The 22,832-nt window shown below is 40.6% G+C and overlaps 2 protein-coding genes across 2 annotated transcripts in view; one reads left to right on the top strand and one right to left on the bottom strand.

The window, feature by feature from the left end:
- Positions 1-5,250: 5,250 nt before the first annotated feature.
- LOC138981137 (cilia- and flagella-associated protein 46-like) overlaps positions 5,251-22,832 on the bottom strand; it is a 130,067-nt gene continuing 112,485 nt past the window's right edge. Inside the window, exons 68-75 of the mRNA XM_070353974.1 lie at positions 17,526-17,623; positions 16,012-16,072; positions 14,668-14,703; positions 14,018-14,120; positions 13,499-13,611; positions 12,913-12,994; positions 8,788-8,924; positions 5,251-6,832 (exon numbers count right to left, since the gene is read on the bottom strand). Coding sequence (XP_070210075.1) covers positions 6,420-6,832; positions 8,788-8,924; positions 12,913-12,994; positions 13,499-13,611; positions 14,018-14,120; positions 14,668-14,703; positions 16,012-16,072; positions 17,526-17,623 — 1,043 coding nt within the window. The 3' untranslated portion in view covers positions 5,251-6,419. The remainder of the gene's footprint in view (positions 6,833-8,787; positions 8,925-12,912; positions 12,995-13,498; positions 13,612-14,017; positions 14,121-14,667; positions 14,704-16,011; positions 16,073-17,525; positions 17,624-22,832) is intronic.
- LOC138981138 (piggyBac transposable element-derived protein 4-like) lies at positions 20,269-21,956 on the top strand. The gene has a single exon (XM_070353976.1). The coding sequence runs from the start codon at positions 20,501-20,503 to the stop codon at positions 21,896-21,898; it is 1,398 nt and encodes a 465-aa protein (XP_070210077.1). The 5' UTR covers positions 20,269-20,500; the 3' UTR covers positions 21,899-21,956.

Raw genomic sequence — 22,832 nt, 5'->3', positions numbered from 1 at the left:
AAGGTTGTGCGTATGTTTGCCATTGAATTACAAGAGGATACGTGTTTGGTTTTGAATGAAATTTCATGAAGTGTTCAGTTCTGTTCTTGTTTATCTTCCCGCAGTGGGGCACTGCGGTTATGAAATTAAAGGCCCCTCCTGTTTTTGGAACCGCAGGAGCTTTCTAGTTTGCTGTTAGGTAGATTTTTGGTTCCTCTTTCCTGTCATGCTCTCTTTTTCTTCATGAATTCTTTTCTTTTTTCTGCCTTCTTGCTCATTCACCTGTATTTTTTCCAAAAATCTCTTCTCTTGCCGCTTGTCTCGCGATTCATGTATAGTTTAATCTGTTAGTGTTCTGATGTAAGTCCAGCAGTAGATAGGTTAAGCCTATTTTAACATACTGGAAACTGGTAATCTTCCAGTAGGTATTAATTTAGTTTTACTAAAGCCTGCTGGGACACAAGTAATGGGTTAGTGCATTTGTAAACAGGAATCGCTTGACAAGTGGCCCCCTTCATCCCCCCCTTCCTCGTCCTGATATGGCTCTGCGTAGTCGGCTGGACGTTAAGCAACAAATAAACAAACAAACAAAATTCTTGTTTATCTTCCTTCAAGAGATGGAAAATCTGTGAGTGTGAATATCTCAGAGGTACACTCTTTCTAAATAGGTCTTTACAAAGAAAAGAAAGTATACACACGGGTAAAGTTGGGTAGACAAGCCTTCTTCCCCTGGTTGTAGACTAGGCAGTACGTGAATGAAAGATGTCTGATATAAAAAAAATAAAGTTTTTAAAATCAAAACCAAAAACAAATAAATTGAAGAAAAGGGGTCAACAAGTGAATACATGTACCTTTACCTATAAAGATCTTGAGGGAGCAGTACAGCAGTAATTTACAAAAATATTTTCAAACATGTATTGATGATTTAGCGAGAGGTTGTGAGTTCGACCCTGGGTCAGGGCGTTAGCAATTTTCTCCCCCCTTTCCTAACCTAGGTGGTGGGTTCAAGTGCTAGTCTTTCGGATGAGACAAAAAACCGAGGTCCCTTCGTGTACACTACATTGGGGTGTGCACGTTAAAGATCCCACGATTGACAAAAGGGTCTTTCCTGGCAAAATTGTATAGGCATAGAACCAAAATACCCGTGTGATTTGGAATAATAGGCCGTGAAAAGTAGGATATGCGCCGAAATGGCTGCGATCTGCTGGCCGATGTGAATGCGTGATGTATTGTGTAAAAAAATTCCATCTCACATGGCATAAATAAATCCCTGCGCCTTGAATATGTGCGCGATATAAATTGCATATTAAAAAAGATTTAAAATTTTTTTAAAAATCTCTGCGCTTACAACTGTACCCACGGAATACGCGCGATATAAGCCTCACATTGGTTGATTGCTTGATTTATATTAATAAATTCTATTCTCAGGTACTGTGCGTGCGACTGTTATGACCATACAAAACAGACACCTCCACACATAACAATACCGTGACTGAAACAGCCAAGCTTCACAAGGAGAATTAGGTTCTTCATTATTTATTTACAACAATTTCAGTTATGGCATGTATCTTGTATTATTCCCCCCTCTGCTTCTTTACCTCTGTAAACTTGTAGAGCTAGTTATTTTTCGATAATGACCCAGCAACCAAACAAATAACGAGCCAGCAACAGCCTGAATCCTCGATAGTGCAATGGGTTGAGAAGCTGTTCTGTTTTGGTACTACTTTTGCGACTGAAAAGTTCCGAACGCTCTATACGTACGAAATATACATCTCTGGAGCAAACAATACAAACATACCGCATTTAAATTAACAACTACAGGCCTGAACACATGAATCTCCATATAAAATCCATGAGTTAGGTTGTTTTCTGAATCTAGATCTGCCGTGCACACACCGTTCATCACAAGCAAATTCCCAAGGCAAGTAACTCATACTCTTGCCGACAAGAGTAGTTCCCCTTCTTTTAACGCAGTTTCTTCGACAACACTGACTGCAATCCGACGGTCAGTTTTCAACAATATTTCATTTTATAAACAGATCACACGCAACCAAATGCACACATCTCATCAATTTAAACAACATAAAGCGGTTTCATACACTATTTTCCCCAGAAAACTGAACTTCATACAGTAATTAACGTTGGAACACGGGTGCAAAAGTTCGTCTGCTAGTCCCATTTGACCAAAGAACATTATCCTAAACGATACTAAAACATAAACAGAACACACAATATCTGCCTTTACCGCCACAGCAGAATAACAGCATATCTGTGTACTTGATTTTAGTCTAAAACAGGGAAACTGACAAGAAGTGTTAACAGAATGGAATGATTTGCACGGAACTATACAACCGCGCATTAATCGATCGCAGGTTGACTGGTTGAGTGATTCGGATTCGATCAAACTTTCGCACAAAAACTCCTGTTTTCTTTGAATAACTGAAGAAAGGAGGAATAAAGAGGTTACACACCTCGTCTCAGTGATTATTAAAAATAATGGTCTCAGTTCGCGGTCATGAAAAAGCTCGCTGAAGCTCGCATTTTTCATGATCCGCCAACTTCGACCATTATTTTTAATAATCACTGAGACTCGGCATGTAACCTCTACGTACGGGCACTGGTTGGGAAGTAAGGCATGGTTAGGTGAAGATGACACCAATCAGACAAAATATCAATTTTTTCCCGACCCCCCCAGTCTGCCAGCTAAGCGTGACCAGAAACCTTTATTATGGTGGCTTTACTTTGACTGTGAACAGAATCCACTGCTCACACCACGGTACCCACAGTATCTTACTGCCCTCGCGGCTGTCCTACCACCCAGGCCTCCATCCGTCACTCACTGCTTTACATCTACTGACAAACTGGAGGCACTGGACCACTGAACCAGGCCACTTTTGTGGTTTGTATTGGGCTCAACCATGGTCCAGGGGGCTAGACAAGCTTAATAAGCTCCAAAATTTACAAAATATAACTACAAATAAAAATGTTCCCCATTGGGAACCACATCTTCACCATAACCATGCCTAACTTCAGCCAACTGTACCAAAAACAAAGCAACAACAACAAAGAAAAATACATATGCGCCGGTTAGAATTAAGCTGAATGATGGGCAAAATTGCAAGCTATACATACACACATATATACACAAGTTAGGATAGAGCTGAAGGATGGACTAGAAATTCTGATCGAAACATACACACACCAGGTAGAACCAGAAGTAAGCGTAATCATGGACAAGGGACTCCGATGGAATTGACTCAATAAAAAATCTTTCTTTCTTTATTTGGTGTTTAACGTCGTTTTCAACCACGAAGGTTATATCGCGACGAACTCAATAAAAAATGAAGTGATGAAATGACCATACTGCAAAGAACATCCTAGACAATTCTAGTTCTTCCACAAGTGAAGGATAACTGGTGACCACTAAAATTCCGTTAAGTGAACAAGCTGCCCGGATGTCAAGCCTAGCGGAAGCAGGAAGGGGATGGTGGGTGGAAAAACTAAACAAACTTACTAGGCCAAATAAAGGTGAGTAGCGAAAATTCCGTTAAGTGAACAAGCTGCCCGGATGTCAAGCCTAGCGGAAGCAGGAAGGGGATGGTGGGTGGAAAAACTAAACAAACTTACTGGGCCAAATAAAGGTGAGTAGCGAACCTGCATAGCCTATGCTTAGAAATAATTCACAAGATTTTCAAAACATGATGAATAGAACCAAGTTGACCAAATGTCAAGTCGGCAAGGCAGGATGCGAACATTTTAGATCAAACAATCGCCAACTAAACTTCAGGCTTCCCCAGGCCTCGTAAACAATTGCTCAGAGTCTAATTACCGCATATTCAAAATTAGAACAATGCAAAACCCAAACCGTTCGGAAGAAAGGACTTGTTTCTTGAAAACGCTGAGGATACTTGGAAAGTGACTTGCTGCTAGCGATGATAGCCTGGCGTCTGATACGGGTCTTAAGATGCCAGACTCAACCAAATAAGAATCGGACTGGATGAGGCACAACAATTAGTCTTGGAGTGACCGTTGTTACTTGAACATCCGGGCTACTTAGACACACTGGCGAGAGGCTAAACCAAATAAAGATTGACCCATATATGGAGCACTAATCGTCTGCTCGAGAATCGCCTCCACTCTACTCGAGACAACTGTGTCTGCCTTGAAGTTCATAACAGCATTAAGCAGAAGCTGAAATGTTTTTGTCTGGGTAAGTTTGTGGAGTCATGTACGTTTATATACATTTGTACACATAGTAAAAACATTGTGAACATTTTTGCACCACAATTGAATAGCATAGCCATTTTTGAGTCACTTGAGAAAAAGTGACTCTATGTAATCGGTCAGTGTTAGTCTGTCCGGCCGGCCGGCCGGCCGGCCGGCCGTAGACACCACCTTAACGTTGGACTTTTCTCGGAAACTATCAAAGCGATCGGGCTCATATTTTGTTTAGTCGTGACCTCCAATGACCTCTACACTTTAACGATGGTTTCGTTGACCTTTGACCTTTTTCAAGGTCACAGGTCAGCGTCAAAGGAAAAATTAGACATTTTATATCTTTGACAAAGTTCATCGGATGTGATTGAAACTTTGTAGGATTATTCTTTACATCAAAGTATTTACATCTGTAGCCTTTTACGAACGTTATCAGAAAAACAAGGGAGATAACTAGCCTTTTCTGTTCGGCAACACACAACTTAACGTTGGGCTTTTCTCGGAAACTATAAAAGTGACCGGGCTCAAATTTTATGTGAACGTGACTCATTGTGTTGTGAATAGCAATTTCTTCCTGTCCATCTGATGCCTCATATAATATTCAGAACTGCGAAAGTGACTCGATCGAGCGTTTGCTCTTCTTGTTAAATCAAATGACATAGAAATTAATGGTTTAATTAGGGTGCACAATTTTTCACAATAATTTGTTTGCTTAGTTTAGAACACTTTCTCACTAAAATGGATGACCATTTCTCCAAGATGCGTGCGCGTGTGTGTGTGTGAGAGAGAGAGAGAGAGAGAGAGAGAGAGAGAGAGTGAGAGAGAGAGAGTGAGAGAGAGAGATCGAGTGTGAGAGAGAGAGTGTGTGTGTGTGAGAGAGTGTGTGTGCGTGTGTGTGAGAGTGTGTGTGAGAGAGAGAGAGTGTGTGAGAGAGAGAGAGAGTGTGTGTGAGAGAGAGAGAGATACTTATTGGTTTACATCTTTCAAACATGGATAGTGGTTGAAAAGCTTAGGCCTTCCAATGCATTTCAAAAAGTGACTCGTGGTAAACAGAACTGAATTCACATGCAGTTTATTTAAGAAAATCCTGACTTGAAAAAAATAATCACACAAATAAATGCATAAAACAACAAACATGAAAAAAATATCACAGTGTACTTCGGTTTGGGACGGAATAGTTTCTATTTAGTGTACATTTGAGCTGCTTCAATGGACGGAATGTCTGACACAACTCTTCAGTCATGTGTCTATATCTGAATATTTCAATTTCTTGATGTCAACCAAGCCTTAATAATCTACATCAATGAGTCATCTACTGCGGGACAAGTTTCTGTGCAAAAGATTGAAATGCTTCACAATATTTTCAACGTCTAAAATATAACTGAAAAATTCTTCACACCATGTTTCCCTTCTGGGCATTGGTTTAGAGTGGGCACAAGCAAGTTCCTTACTGCATGAAAAAAGATTAGGCATGTCAAAGCAGAAAATAGGCAAAAGAATAAAATTGAAATATTTCTTGATGGTATTCTTTTTTCTCATGGGCTAACAAAAACCTGAAACACTCCAATATACAGAGTAGGCTTTCTTCTCTCTCTGATGTCTGTCGTATTAGCATTTGATATTGGGCGGGGATATAGCTCAGTTGGTAGCGTGCTGGATTTGTATTCAGTTGGCCGCTGTCAGCGTGAGTTCGATCCCAGGTTCGGCGGAAATTTATTTCAGAGTCAACTTTGTGTGCAGACTCTCTTCGGTGTCCGAACTCCCCCCCGTGTACACTACATTGGGTGTGCACGTTAAAGATCCCACGATTGACAAAAGGGTCTTTCCTGGCAAAATTGCTTTGGCACAGTTAATAATTGTCTACCTATACCCGTGTGACTTGGAATAATAGGCCGTGAAAGGTAAATATGCGCCGAAATGGCTGCAATTACTGGCCGTATAAAATTTCATCTCACACGGCATCACTGCTGAGCGCCTAGAACTGTACCCACGGAATATGCGCGATATAAGCCTCATTGATTGATTGATTTGAGTGTCCTACTGTGTAACAATAAGACCAGGCATAGAATAGCAGATCATGTAACAGCAGAAAACAGTTTCTCAGGAAAAAGAATGGAATACTTCTTAAAAAAATGTTCCCTGCTCTTAATGGAAGGAAGCCCTCACAAAATGTTTCTCAGATGAGCATCGATCACTTCAGGGTCTTGTTCCAGTTGGCGAGTGTTCTACTGTGTAACGATAAGATTAGGCATGCCATAGCAGATCATGTTGAACCAGGACCTCCTGATGACGTTGAGGTCCTCCCCCTTTAGCTCCTCTTCGTCTTTATCCGGATCACCCGCCTCTGAAGCCACCTCTCCGAAAACGCTCTCCACTACGCTGCCACATTTCTCGCTGGCGCCGTCGCCCTTGCCGGAGTCGTCTCCCTTCTTGCTGAGGGAGTCATCTCCCTTCTTGCTGGAAGAGTCGTCTTTCTTGTTTTTGCTGCCACCGTCTTTGCCATCCTTGCCGTGCTGTTGATCTCTGGGGGATGCAGGGTTTTCGCGGACCTGGGTTGCCTTCTGCTCCTCGTGACGCTTGCGGGGGTTGAGCAAGAGGCGGGTCGCCTGTCCCGTTGTCTTGCCTTTCTCCAGCAAATCTAGACACAACAAAGCAAAGTAAGAGGTGTGTATGTGTTAGTTAAGATTTGTACCGTATTTGACGGACTACAAGCCGCGACTTTTTAAAAAAAAAATCGCATTGCGGCTTATAAAAAGATGCGGCTAAAAGGTTACCTAAACTTGAATAGCATTCACCTAATGGAAGTCGCCGCGGATTTTCATTTCGCTCGATTAGCGATTACCGGTACTTTATTAGCTCTCTACTCAAGACTCTGCACTTTTCTCTTTCTTTCGCGAATCTTCGTTTGTCAACAAGTCGTCGGGACAAGATAGCGTACAGAGAACCACCGGATGTATCAGGATCTCGCGCGCGCGAGATTTTGTTTTTTTGTGTCTTGCGATAGTTGGAGGAGCGAGAGCCGCCATGTTGTGTTTTCGTCTGCTCGAAATGTGCGCAAAAGTCGTAAATCATCCCCAAAAAGCTTATTCCGGGCGGGACAACATGTGTGTGTGTTGGTTACAAATTGTGTGTGTGATATTTTTCTTCAAACTTTTTCACTTTTCTTCTTTGTTTCACTTGTTTATTCTCGGAGCCGATTTCGCCAAATACCGTACTTTCGTTTGCCTGGTTGTTTTGATTGATTGACACGATCTGATTATATTTTTTTCGACAGCGGCTAATATAGTGACGCGGCCTATACGTGGCTCGTCCCAATTTTTTTGTTAAAAGTCGGGGGTGCGGCTTATAAAACAGTGCGTCTTGTAATCCGTCAAATACAGTAGCTGAATTGCTTCTGGAATGGCTTCAGACGTAATGGCTTCTGGAATGGCTTCACATGTAAGACGTTTCAATTGACCGAAACAGTTCAATCTCCAGCAGTGAACACAACAACATCCAAATCATTCATTGCTTACCATTCTCCTTGTCATCCTTTTGATCATGTTTTTCACAAACTCCATGGCGATTTACAAGAACAAGAAAAACAAGAAGGGCAAAGCCCATACGACTCACATGCTTGACCTTGACCTTTACGTGACCTTGACCTTCAGGGTCAAGGTCAAATAACTAAACCTAGCAATGACATCATACACTAAGAACTGCTTTACACATTTTTCCTACCAAAATACATGTGACCTTGAGTCAAGGTCATCCAAGGTCATGCAACACAAAGCTGTTAATTCAAGACATAGGAAGTACAATGGTGCTTATTGGCTCTTTCTACCATGAGATATGGTCACTTTTAGTGGTTCACTACCTTATTTTGGTCACATTTCATAAGGGTCAAAGTGACCTTGACCTTGATCATATGTGACCAAATGTGTCTCATGATGAAAGCATAACATGTGCCCCACATAATTTTTAAGTTTGAAACAGTTATCTTCCATAGTTCAGGGTCAAGGTCACTTCAAAATATGTATACAATCCAACTATGAAGAGCTCCTGTGACCTTGACCTTGAAGCAAGGTAAACCAAACTGGTATCAAAAGATGGGGCTTACTTTGCCCTATATATTATATATAGGTGAGGTATTGAATCTCAAAAACTTCAGAGAAAATGGGAAAAATAGCTGGTTTTTAGGCAACATTTATGGCCCCTGCGACCTTGACCTTGAAGCAAGGTCAAGATGCTATGTATGTTTTTTGGGGCTTTGTCATCATACACCATCTTGCCAAATTTGGTACTGATAGACTGAATAGTGTCCAAGAAATATCCAACGTTAAAGTTTTCCGGACGGATGTCCGGATGGACGGACGGGGGGGACGGACGACTCGGGTGAGTACATAGACTCACTTTTGCTTCGCATGTGAGTCAAAAAGCCAGATCAATAAGTCATCACCAAGAGTTTGTCAGTATTCGCCACCAGTGAAAAAAGTCACTTGGTAGCCAGGACTTGGTGACTTTTTTTTATCATGGACTTCTTAACTACAATTACTTCTGTGTGTGCACTAACTTGAAGAGCGCATACAGGAAAACAAAACAGACAGTACATACCTCTCATGGTCAAGTTGAGCTTGTCGGTGTTTTCGGCCAGTGAGGAATGCCATTGGTTAGCCAAGACGCAGCGAGTTCCGGACAGACTTGTCAGCATGGCTGACTCCAGAGGCCTCTCCAGCGCAATATCTTCAAAGCTAAAGCACAACAGAGAAAAGTGCTAGTATAAGTTCAAGTGATTTTTCAAACATATCAAAAATGTTGCATGTAAATAGTTCCATAATTTTTGATTGGACATCATAACCACGTGTGGTGGAGAGCGCTAAACACAAGGTCATAATAACAAAGGGAGGTAAGCGCTTTAGATACTGTACAGAAGAAACAAGTCGCGTAAGGCGAAAATACAATATTTAGTCAAGTAGCTGTCGAACTCACAGAATGAAACTGAACGCAATGCAACGCAGCAAGACCGTATACTCGTGGTCCACCGCTCACGGCATAGGCAGTGAAATTGACAAGAAGAGCGCGCGAGCGGGGTAGTGGTTACGCTATGCTGCATAGCACGCTTTTCTGTACCTCTCTTCGTTTTAACTTTCTGAGCGTGTTTTTAATCCAAACATATCATATCTATATATTTTTGGAATCAGGAACCGACAAGGAATAAGATGAAAGTGTTTTTAAATTGATTTCGAAAAAAAAATTTTGATAATAATTTTTATATATTTAATTTTCAGAGCTTGTTTTTAATCCGAATATAACATATTTATATGTTTTTGGAATCAGCAAATGATGGAGAATACGATAAACGTAAATTTGGATCGTTTTATAAATTTTTAATTTTTTTTACAATTTTCAGATTTTTAATGACCAAAGTCATTAATTAATTTTTAAGCCACCAAGCTGAAATGCAATACCGAACCCCGGGCTTCGTCGAAGATTACTTGACCAAAATTTCAACCAATTTGGTTGAAAAATGAGGGCGTGACAGTGCCGCCTCAACTTTCACGAAAAGCCGGATATGACGTCATCAAAGACATTTATCAAAAAAATGAAAAAAACGTTCGGGGATTTCATACCCAGGAACTCTCATGTCAAATTTCATAAAGATCGGTCCAGTAGTTTAGTCTGAATCGCTCTACACACACACACACACACAGACACACAGACACACAGACACACAGACACACAGACACACACACGCACATACACCACGACCCTCGTTTCGATTCCCCCTCGATGTTAAAATATTTAGTCAAAACTTGACTAAATATAAAAACAAGTCACGTAAGGCGAAATTACTACATTTAGTCAAGCTGTGAAACTCACAGAATGAAACTGAACACACTGCATTTTTTCACAATGACCGTAGTCCGCCGCTTGTGCAAAACGGAGTGAAACTGACGAGCCTGTTCAGCGCGGTAGTGGTTTCGCTGTGCTGCATAAGCATGCTTTTCTGTACCTCTCTTCGTTTTAACTTTCTGAGCGTGTTTTTAATCCAAACATATCATATCTATATGTTTTTGGAATCAGGAACCGACAAGGAATAAGATGAAAGTGTTTTTAAATCGATTTCGGAAATTTAATTTTGATCATAATTTTTATATTTTTAATTTTCAGAGCTTGTTTTTAATCCAAATATAACATATTTATATGTTTTTGGAATCAGAAAATGATGAACAATAAGATGAACGTAAATTTGGATCGTTTTATAAAAAAATAATTTTAATTACAAGTTTCCGATTTTTAATGACCAAACTCACTATTAGTTTTTAAGCCACCAAGCTGAAATGCAACACCAAACCCCGGCCTTCGTCGAAGATTGCTTTGCCAAAATTTCAATCAATTTTATTGAAAAATGAGGGTGTGACAGTGCCGCCTCAACTTTTACAAAAAGCCGGATATGACGTCATCAAAAAGAAAAAAACGTCCGGGGATATCATTCCCAGGAACTCTCATGTCAAATTTCATAAAGATCGGTCCAGTAGTTTGGTCTGAATCGCTCTACACACACACACGCACAGACACACACACACACACACACCACGACCCACGTCTCGATTCCCCCTCTATGTTAAAAAATTTAGTCAAAACTTGACTAAATCAGTAAATGTAAAAAGAAGGTTAGTGGACCTTGATGATTTTCCAACTGTAAACGATATCGATACCCAGACCCTATCAAAGCCTTTCACAGAAAGCATTTTATACACTTACACTTGCAATCTAGAATGTGATTAAGCATTGGAAGAAAACTCAAGCTTGCAGTTCAATCTCTTCTGACATAAAACCCTGTTGAACCATGAAAAGAGCAATCTTAAAGTTACCTTGCTCTGTAAGGCAAAACACTTATGCTTTGGTAAACGTATTCTACAGAAACTTTTGAATAACAATTTAAAACCACATATTGAATAATAATTGAAAACCACATGACAGTGGTCCATCTGCTTTATCCAGACCTCTAAAAAAGGAACAAACTTTATTCATTTATGACAAATAGGTCTAGGAAAACATGTCATTATAAAAGGCTACCAGTAAGTTCGTCACACGGTAGATTCGTCACCTATGACGAAGTTACCGGCAGGGGTGGGCAGGTGTTTATGCTAAAGAGCTTATGCTTTCAGATGTTTGATTTGTGGGAGAGATTCAAGATTCACATTTTTTAGAGAGAGAGAGAGAGAGAGAGAGAGACACGGACGTACATACACCCACATCCATGACACGCACGCACACACACGACACACACACACGCACGTACACACGCACTGACAAACACTCACACACACCATCGCACATACACACACACTCACTAAAACACACACACACACACGCACGTACACACGCACAAACACTCACACACACCATCGCACACACACACACACACACACACACTCACTAACACACACACACACGACTTCAACCTCACTGTCAAGGAGGCAGAGAAACTCAATGTGAGGAGAGGGAGGGGTGGAAGCAGGTGGGAGAGAGAGAGAGCCGTGCTCGGACTACTGTGGCGAAGTTACTGTGGCGAAGTTACCGGGACCGGTGACGAATCTACCGTGTGACGAACTTACTGGTAGCCTTATAAAACAGGGAGAGTCTGAAACCAGAGGTTTTACAGTATGCAATCCTTTCTGTGATGCACAGCAAAGATTGCCCTGTACCTTTCTGTGATGCACAGCAAAGATTGCCCTGTACCTTTCTGTGATGCACAGCAAAGATTGCCCTGTACCTTTCTGTGATGCACAGCAAAGATTGCCCTGTACCTTTCTGTGATGCACAGCAAAGATTGCCCTGTACCTTTCTGTGATGCACAGCAAAGATTGCCCTGTACCTTTCTGTGATGCACAGCAAAGATTGCCCTGTACCTTTCTGTGATGTACAGCAAAGATTGCCCTGTACCTTTCTGTGATGCACAGCAAAGATTGCCCTGTACCTTTCTGTGATGCACAGCAAAGATTGCCCTGTACCTTTCTGTGATGCACAGCAAAGATTGCCCTGTACCTTTCTGTGATGCACAGCAAAGATTGCCCTGTACCTTTCTGTGATGCACAGCAAAGATTGCCCTGTACCTTTCTGTGATGCACAGCAAAGATTGCCCTGTACCTTTCTGTGATGCACAGCAAAGATTGCCCTGTACCTTTCTGTGATGTACAGCAAAGATTGCCCTGTACCTTTCTGTGATGCACAGCAAAGATTGCCCTGTACCTTTCTGTGATGCACAGCAAAGATTGCCCTGTACCTTTCTGTGATGCACAGCAAAGATTGCCCTGTACCTTTCTGTGATGCACAGCAAAGATTGCCCTGTACCTTTCTGTGATGCACAGCAAAGATTGCCCTGTACCTTTCTGTGATGCACAGCAAAGATTGCCCTGTACCTTTCTGTGATGTACAGCAAAGATTGCCCTGTACCTTTCTGTGATGCACAGCAAAGATTGCCCTGTACCTTTCTGTGATGCACAGCAAAGATTGATCATTGCCCTGTACCTTTCTGTGATGCACAGCAAAGATTGCCCTGTACCTTTCTGTGATGCACAGCAAAGATTGCCCTGTACCTTTCTGTGATGCACAGCAAAGATTGCCCTGTACCTTTCTGTGATGCACAGCAAAGATTGCCCTGTACCTTTCTGTGATGCACAGCAAAGATTGCCCTGTACCTTTCTGTGATGCACAGCAAAGATTGCCCTGTACCTTTTAAAGACGTCGACTTTGGATTGCCGCATGAAGCTTTTACTGGTCTGCGCCAGGTCAAGGGAGTACACCATCATGCAGTCTGCAAAACAATATATCTTGTGTGAATAACACATTGATATACACTGGTATATAGCCCCCACCCCCTCAAAGACTGTCCAAAAAAAAGAAGAGAAAATAAGATCTTTTATTTGGGAGGCTAAGCCTTCAAAAGGAGTCAATTAGAGTCTGGTGCAAACATAATGACACAGTACATCTTTTTTTCATTGAGAAAACATTTGTAGTTGTTTTTTGGGCTGTTAAAACTAAAACACAAATACAGTACAGGATTGTTCATAGTTTTGTTTCAATGTATTAAGAATACATCCATTTCAAAAGAATCACTGCCCATGTATTATTGTATGTACTAATTTTCCTATTCCTTCCCTGCAGTGTCATTGATGTCAATATATTAAACACCAAACTGTCACACACTCACAAACACACACACACACACACACACACACACACACACACACACACACACACTCACACACATCGTAGATGTAGTTCGTTACAACAACAATAATAATTACATGAACCTCACCTGGTATGTTGAGCGCTGACATTTTGGCAGGCGGCAGGTACGACAGAAGTCGTTCCAGTCCATAGAAAATGAAGGCACTGCTCTCACTCAGGTACACCTCCCACTCTCCAACACTGAAACATTTTTGACAAAAAATAAAAGTTAGAAGGTACGTACACCACACACGAAAACGCATCTGAAAGACGAATGATGCAAATTGAAAATGGAGGGGAAAAGGAAAAAATTGAAGTGTGTAGCAAAAATATTAGCTTTATTAATCTACATATTTAGATCAGCTGAAAATGTATGCCCAGGCCCAGAAATTATCAGGCCTGGGCATACATTTTCAGATATAAGTCGAAAGCGTACTTGGTCATTTGACAAACTGCCAGCAGTAGTGATTTAGTATACTGCATCACTGACTGATAATCAATGCTGGGCACATACAAACCCTTTTTGCTCTAGTCTTACTTCAGTTGAAAAATCACCAGGGAACAAACATTACATGATGCACAATTATTTTTTTTTTTTTAAACTTACCTTGGTGCATGGTCGTTACCGGTGAGTCCCAGCCAGCGAGGTGTAAACTGTTGTTCATACTCCTCCACAATCTTCGTAAACTCCTGGATTGGAAGTCGCTCCTCTGAAAACACCCACAGATGAGATGAGATGATATGAGATGAAATTTTTTTTTTATTTACAACAAGGGTTGCGGCACAAGCATACAAAAGTGGACCGGCACGGTTGGCCTAGTGGTAAAGCGTCCGCCCCGTGATCGGGAGGTCGTGGGTTCAAACCCCGGCCGGGTCATACCTAAGACTTTAAAATTGGCAATCTAGTGGCTGCTCCGCCTGGCGTCTGGCATTATGGGGTTAGTGCTAGGACTGGTTGGTCCAGTGTCAGAATAATGTGACTGGGTGAGACATGAAGCCTGTGCTGCGACTTCTGTCTTGTGTGTGGCGCACGTTATATGTCAAAGCAGCACCGCCCTGATATGGCTCTTCGTGGTCGGCTGGGCGCTAAGCAAACAAACAAACAAAAATACAAAAGTGGTGTTGTTTTTTTCAAACACACTCTTCTGGGAGGGTCTACTCTAGATCATTTATATACAAATATTTTACCCTCCGAACAATTTTTTTTTTGGGGGGGGGGGGGATTAAAGAAAATCACATAAAGGGGAAAGAACTCACCAGTTTCTGCACAGTCCAGGTTAGGATTCACGATGTCTGACATGGTTAAGAAAAATGTATAAAACAAATTCATCAGTACATCTCAGAGCGGGCACAATGATTGATCTTTTTGTCGCAGATGAAGGTGTCAACAGTCAAAACATTCACACAATGATCCCATAGATGACTAATACATACCTTCATGAGTGCTGCCATCTCAATGTTGTCTAAAAATGGTAGCTGATGATGAAAGCTAGTGACTTGAAACAATTGTTATATTAATGCATCTTTTTCTAAATGATTGAACCAGATGAACACATCCAAAATGAGACAGAATTAAGATGACAATGATAATTAAAAATACAGCTTTGAAAGACATTAATATAAGGCATTTTTATCTAAGGGATTTCACCACATGAACAATTAGTTTAATGTGAGACAGAATTCTGATGGCAATGCATCTTTTTATATTTAGTCAAGTTTTGACTAAATATTTTAACATCAAGGGGGAATCGAAACGAGGGTCGTGGTGTATGTGCGTGTGTCTGTCTGTCTGTGTGTGTGTGTGTGTAGAGCGATTCAGACTAAACTACTGGACCGATCTTTATGAAATTTGACATGAGAGTTCCTGGGTATGAAATCCCCGAACGTTTTTTTCATTTTTTTTATAAATGTCTTTGATGACGTCATATCCGGCTTTTCGTGAAAGTTGAGGCGGCACTGTCACGCCCTCATTTTTCAACCAAATTGGTTGAAATTTTGGTCAAGTAATCTTCGACGAAGCCCGGACTTCGGTATTGCATTTCAGCTTGGTGGCTTAAAAATTAATTAATGACTTTGGTCATTAAAAATCGGAAAATTGTAAAAAAAAATAAAAATTTATAAAACGATCCAAATTTACGTTTATCTTATTCTCCATCATTTGCTGATTCCAAAAACATATAAATATGTTATATTCGGATTACAAACAAGCTCTGAAAATTAAATATATAAAAATTATTATCAAATTTTTTTTTTCGAAATCAATTTAAAAACACTTTCATCTTATTCCTTGTCGGTTCCTGATTCCAAAAACATATAGATATGATATGTTTGGATTAAAAACACGCTCAGAAAGTTAAAACGAAGAGAGGTACAGAAAAGCGTGCTATCCTTCTCAGCGCAACGAATACCCCGCTCTTCTTGTCAATTCCACGGACACTGCATTTGCCACGGGCGGTGGAGTGACGATGCTACGAGTATACGGTCTTGCTGCGTTGCGTTGCGTTCAGTTTCATTCTGTGAGTTCGACAGCTACTTGACTAAATATTGTATTTTCGCCTTACGCGACTTGTTTCTTCTATCTAGCGAACAAAACAAGGATACATCTAAACATCATGGTGTCAATGGACTGCTGCCAAGATTGGACAGGTCGGTTCAGTGGAATCTGCAGAGAGAAAAAATAACACACAATAGAGTCGGACATCAATTTCAATGTTCTGATTATTTGTTAATCTATAGAACAAAGTGATGGTGGGTGAGATGAACAAAGTGATGGTGGGTGAGATGAACAAAGTGATGGTGGGTGAGATGAACAAAGTTGAACATTATTATTGATTCATTTTTACCGTTTGGGTTGTTTGTTTTCTCTTTCTGGTGATAAAACTAAAGCTTACCATCATGTGTACTGTCACACATGATAAAACTAAAGCTTACCGTCATGTGTACTGTCACACATGATAAAACTAAAGCTTACCATCATGTGTACTGTCACACATGATAAAACTAAAGCTTACCATCATGTGTACTGTCACACATGATAAAACTAAAGCTTACCATCATGTGTACTGTCACACATGATAAAACTAAAGCTTACGGTCATGTGTACTGTCACACATGATAAAACTAAAGCTTACCATCATGTGTACTGTCACACATGATAAAACTAAAGCTTACGGTCATGTGTACTGTCACACATGATAAAACTAAAGCTTACCATCATGTGTACTGTCACACATGATAAAACTAAAGCTTACCATCATGTGTACTGTCACACATGATAAAACTAAAGCTTACCATCATGTGTACTGTCACACATGATAAAACTAAAGCTTACGGTCATGTGTACTGTCACACATGATAAAACTAAAGCTTACCATCATGTGTACTGTCACACATGATAAAACTAAAGCTTACCATCATGTGTACTGTCACACATGATAAAACTAAAGCTTACCATCATGTGTACTGTCACACATGATAAAACTAAAGCTTACCATCATGTGTACTGTCACACATGATAAAACTAAAGCTTACCATCATGTGTACTGTCACACATGATAAAACTAAAGCTTACCATCATGTGTACTGTCACACATGATAAAACTAAAGCTTACCATCATGTGTACTGTCACACATGATAAAACTAAAGCTTACCATCATGTGTACTGTCACACATGATAAAACTAAAGCTTACGATCATGTGTACTGTCACACATGATAAAACTAAAGCTTACGATCATGTGTACTGTCACACATGATTGCACAAACTAAAGCTTACGATCATGTGTACTGTCACACATGATTGCACTTAACGTTTTATAAGTGTGTGTATGTATTGGAGGAACAAACAGACTGAGGGACAGACAGACAAGACAGACAGACAGACAGACAGACACCTCAACACACAAACACACACTGAGGGTAACATTTTAAAAGTGTGTGCATGTACTGGAGGAACACACAGACACAGACAGACAGACAGACAGACAGACATACAGCCAGCCAGCCAGCCAGCCAGCCAGACAGCCAGACGGACAGACACACTGAGAGCTACCAAGCCTGAACTCAGTCACTGCACGCGGGCTATTAACAAATACAGATACCGGTTGTATACTCACAATTTTGGCTTGCTTTTGCTTGATGTCACGAGCCCCCGGGATACGAGACACGGCCAGAGCTGCTTCCTTGGCTTTCTTCTTCTCTGCCGCGTTGTCCTCTGTTTGCAAAAAACACATCTCACTTATCTTTTGTTTATTCTTACATTATCTACAGTTATCAAAAACACCTTTGCATATTCCTGTAGTTCAGTTGACCATTTTCTCTGCGAAATTATAATAACTACAAACAAGACCCTTTCTCATCTTTTCTTCTCCTTAAATACAATATGTTGATCAAAAAAGCAGTTGCTTATTCCACTTGTTTAATATTTTGTTTTGTACCAATAAACATTCATCCTGCAAAATGAAAAGTGTTTAATGTAATGAGACTGCAATTTTTAAGTATTGCATGTGTTAGACGAGTTAGACGTTATTTATGTGAACCACTTTTAAATCAATTTCTTTCTGACACAGTCTACTAGTATTTTTCTGAAAATGTGAATGGTATAGTCTATAACTATGCAAACAACCTTTATTTGACACATAAATAAGTGTACGTCATCCTCCATTGTTCTTTTCATCTAATCACACATGCTGGATCAAACCAATACCTTATAATATAAAATGACAACATAAAACTGGAGTTATTTCTACAGACAGTCCTTGCTACACTAGAAGCTATATGCTACAGACATAACAAGAAAGACATGATAATCATGCACGGACAGATAGACAAATAGACATAAATAGAGAATACTACATGTCGTACCAGATTTACACGAGTTGTTTTTTAAAATATTGAACTGCGAGCGAAAGCGAGCTGTTCACTATTTGAAAAAGCAACGAGTGTAAATCTGGTACGACACAGCAAGCCATGTAGTATTCTGTTTATCCTACATACTGTACTTACGTGTATTTTACTTAAAATGTCTTGCAGTCGAGGCAGCTAAATTGAAGACGCTTGTTTTGGAACCTCGATCTCTTCTAAAGCCTCGTGCAATCTATTACGTCAAAGCAAAGAAACGTCACTCTAAGAGTGTGGCGTGACGTGTTAGTTCTAAAGATTCATCGAGGGTAATTAGCGAGCGCAATTTTTTTTCTCCATAATGACGTTTGTCTTGGTGACTTTGGCATCATCAGCAGTGGAAAAACAGGTCCCTGCCAGACTTGCTTGACATGACCTCATTTACATGATATACACACGTGTGATTTGAACGATTATTATCTCACGGGTGTCTCTCTCCATATGTAAGATAAGTACTGCTTAACACTTTCGTGACGGGAGGTGACTATATTAGTAATAGCGCTGCAACGCCCACGGACGGGAAGTGACTATTTTAGTATTAGACATACAAGGTACACGACTCGTGATTGCTTCCCGGTTTTTGAAGCTTGCAGTAAATTGAGTTGTTTCCCTTGATACACTTAGCGTGCCCTTCCGCCATGTGTAAACTGGCCTGATTTGTGTGGTTTTTTCGAGGAGAAAAAATGAATCGAAGGCGAGCCTTGTCTCGGGAGGAGATTCTCCGGATGTTGGACCTTGATGATCCTGTAGAGCATGATTCGGACATATCGTTTTCGCCTGAAGAAACAAGCAGTGAAAGTGAGGAAGAAACAGTGCCAGTGCCTCGGCCTGTTGTTGCTAGATCTATTACGAGTCGGCAAACTTTACGTGGAAGGGGTGGTTCTGCGAGACGCACATCTCGGAATCGTATAGGTGCTAGGGGGCGTGGCAGCACTGACGACAACAATGGCTGGCTCGAGCCTCCGAATCCTTTTGGGCTCATTAGCGAAGAGGACATACCAACATACACTGGTGTCTCTGGCATGAAAGTTCCACTTCCCACTGACAGGACCCCACTGGGATATTTCACACTGTTTGTCGACAATGTTGTCATCGATCGTTTTGTCTTGGAGACAAACAAGTTTGCAAAGCAGGTAAAGGAGCACTTGCCCGACTTCTATTACCTGAAACGATGGAACTGTGATACTGGCACTGATTCAACAGAGATGAGAAAGCTCATAGGAATATTGATGGCCATGGGTGTGGTCAGCAAGCCCACAGAAAGATCATACTGGTCGACGAATTCAATCATGGAGACGCCGTTCTTCAAAAAGGTATGTCACTATAATATTATAATTGTTTTCTTCCTTTTTTTGTGTGTGTACCACTGTACTGCTCTATATATTATATTTATTATTTTTAAATTTATATCACCATTGCAATTATATATATATATATATATATATTTTTTCATTTATGAATTACCTGATTTATTCAAGTTTCAAGTTTTTTATTTATTCCAATAAAACCCCGTGAGGGTACATGGAAAATTAAAAAACAATAAAAACACATTTCATTCAACACCAAATAAAAGGAACTAAAACAAAAAGAAATCAGACTATGTACAGAAAAGGGAGTTGAGAGGTGAGGGAGAGCAAAAACAATACAAGAAACAATTCAACAATAATAATAATAAATAATAATAATAATCATAATAATACTTATACTAATACTACTAATAATAAAACACTACAAGTGCAAAGTGATTACATACATTTCTTTACTATGGGAAATGGGGGGAAGGGAGAGGGGGGGGGGGGGGGGGGGGGGGTGATGGGTGGGTTAACATAAGGACAAAAATACTATTACAAACAACACAAAACATATGATTATTTATGATTATTACCTCACATACTATAAATATATATATATATATATATATAGAAAGTTATAATGCTCCGAAAGGGTTTGATTCTCCAGTAGGCTGTCTGTGAAGAGTTCTTTCTAGATCTAATTCTTACCCCCTTCTCCCACCTCTTCCATTACCTCTAGTGTGCTCCCTGCTTTCAAAATTCCTTGTTGGAATGTAGGCGGTGGAGACACACAGAGTAAAGGATGATCTCCCTTGCTCATGAATAATTTCTATGCATTCTTGCTTTGACGTCATTCTATATATATATATATATATATATATATTGCTGTATTGCAGGTCATGCCACGTGACAGATTCCTCGCCCTCTTCACTTTCTGGCATCTCAATGACAATGAGGAAGCACCCCTGCCAGGCAGTCCAGACTATGACAAGCTCTACAAGATTCAACCATTCTTCAGTCACCTGCAGGAAAGGTTTTCTTCTGTGTATTACCCGGAAGAAAACATGGCTGTGGATGAGTCCGTTATGCCATGGCGTGGACGTGTGGCCTGGAGACAGTTTATTGCCAACAAACCATGCCGCTACGGAATGAAGCTGTACTTCCTCTGTGAAAGCTCAAGTGGCTACATCGTGAAAATGAAAATGTACACAGGAAAAGATGGCAACAAAAGAGAAGTGGATCATGGCCCAAATGTGGTCAAAGCTCTAACAGAAGATTACCGCAACAAAGGTCACACTATCTTCACCGACTCATTCTTCACCTCATCCGACCTTGTGACTTACATGCAGGAGAACGGCACTTCTTACGTTGGCACTGTCCTAAAACATCGAAGAGGAAATCCTACCGACATTTCAAGCAAGGATATGAAAGTGGCGAAGGGAAAGACCGTTGTTCGGCAAAAAAACAATGTCGTTGCTGTTCGATACAATGATCGAAAAGATTTCATGTTGCTGAGCTCAAAGTTCACGGCGGAGCCTGTGGACACTGGCAAGACTGTACGACTGACAAGGGAGCAGCGCCAGAGAGGAGAAGAAGCCAGGAATGCGGTGAAGCCGATGCTTGTACACGAGTACAACAAAAGCATGAATGGCGTTGATCACTTCGACCAGCACCTCAGCTACTATTCTTTCAACAGAAAGACTGTGAAGTGGTGGAAGAGAGCGGCCACTCACTTACTCCACATGGCCGTGGTCCAAGCCATGATTCTGTTCAACAAATATGAGGATAAACCCAAACCCCAGGCAGATTTTGTCCTTGACCTCGTCATGCAGCTGACAAACTGTGGAGTAGTGGAGCGACAAGATCCCGCTGACCCACACGCGGAGCGACAGGATGGAGAGATCTTGGCTGGTGACGATGAAGGACAAGGTAATGATGAAGCAGCAGCAGGAGAGGTTGAAGCAGCAGCAGGAGGGGTTGAAGCTGAAGAACCACCACAGAAAAGGATGCGGGTCAAGCCAATGGACTTCGAGCGACTCAGCCATGCTGACAACCCTCACAGACTAGTCCCTAACCCACCCACCGCAAAGCGCATGCGGGCGGTCAGAAACTGCGAGTGCTGCACCATTGCTTCTGGAAAAAAACAGACCTACATCAGGAGAGTGCAGACCTCCTACATGTGCAAGGCCTGCAAAGTCCCTCTGTGTCCAGACCCATGCTTCAGCATCTACCACTCAACGAAGGACTATAAGCGCGAAATGAGACGCTATTATAGCATCATTGGCGAAGAAGAGTAACCATTGTCCTGTGAAACTGAAATGTACATAGGTGTACAGGTGGTACTTTTGTTGTGAACATGTGACATATTCAATGTATGGATTACCTGGACATCATTTGGTGAGTGTCACAGTTTTGTTTCATTTAAGTCAGGATGCTGTGAGTGAATGCGTGATTTGCTTGTTTTTCTCTTTGTACTGTCTCCTTATTTCTGTGTACAATGTTAACAATATTTCAGCTAATTCATAGGTTTTACACCTTGTTTGGTTATAACATTATTTATAATACTTTCTGTTAAAAAATAACTTTTAAAAAAGCAGTGGAAAAAAAGAAAAAAAAAGAACGTTAAAAAACACAAATTATCCCCCTTTCTTACCCCCCTTTGCTAAAACAAATCGCGTGACAAACTTATAAATAGCACGACTGAACTGGGCATCCTTTTTTAATTAGTACACAAAATTTGGTGGTGATTGGACTTAATTCAAGCTTGCTAGACAGATTTCTTTACAGTTACTGTTTTTGGGGAAGTTTCTTGGTGGCAAGCTTGGGCAGGCAGGACGTTAACGCCGTGGCAGTGCTAGTCACAATAGTGTTAAGCTGATTGTACGTTATTTAAATCTATCATCAGCAAAATCTTTTTTTATTTATTTATAAAATCTGAGTTACCACTAGATACTTCTCTGAGTTCTAAATGGACAGAAGCTTAAAGATCAAGCAACATGAATGATGGAGCTGTCACACTAATACTACTACCATGCATACATTTTACTTTGTGCCTTCTCCCTGAAAACTACACAAAACTGATACAGAACAAATAGTATACATTGTCTGAAGCGATTGGATTTTAACACACCTCTTTTCAATCTCATTGTTTCCCTTTTTCTATCTTTTTAATTAATTTTTGATCAGGTGTTTGAATGTTTGAATGTTTTACCTGTGTTAGTATGCTTGCAG

The sequence above is a fragment of the Littorina saxatilis genome, linkage group LG12 (assembly GCF_037325665.1).
Source record: "Littorina saxatilis isolate snail1 linkage group LG12, US_GU_Lsax_2.0, whole genome shotgun sequence".
Classification (NCBI taxonomy): domain Eukaryota; kingdom Metazoa; phylum Mollusca; class Gastropoda; order Littorinimorpha; family Littorinidae; genus Littorina; species Littorina saxatilis.
Note: the sequence above shows the minus strand (reverse complement) of the source record. Positions and strands in the feature narration are given on the sequence as shown.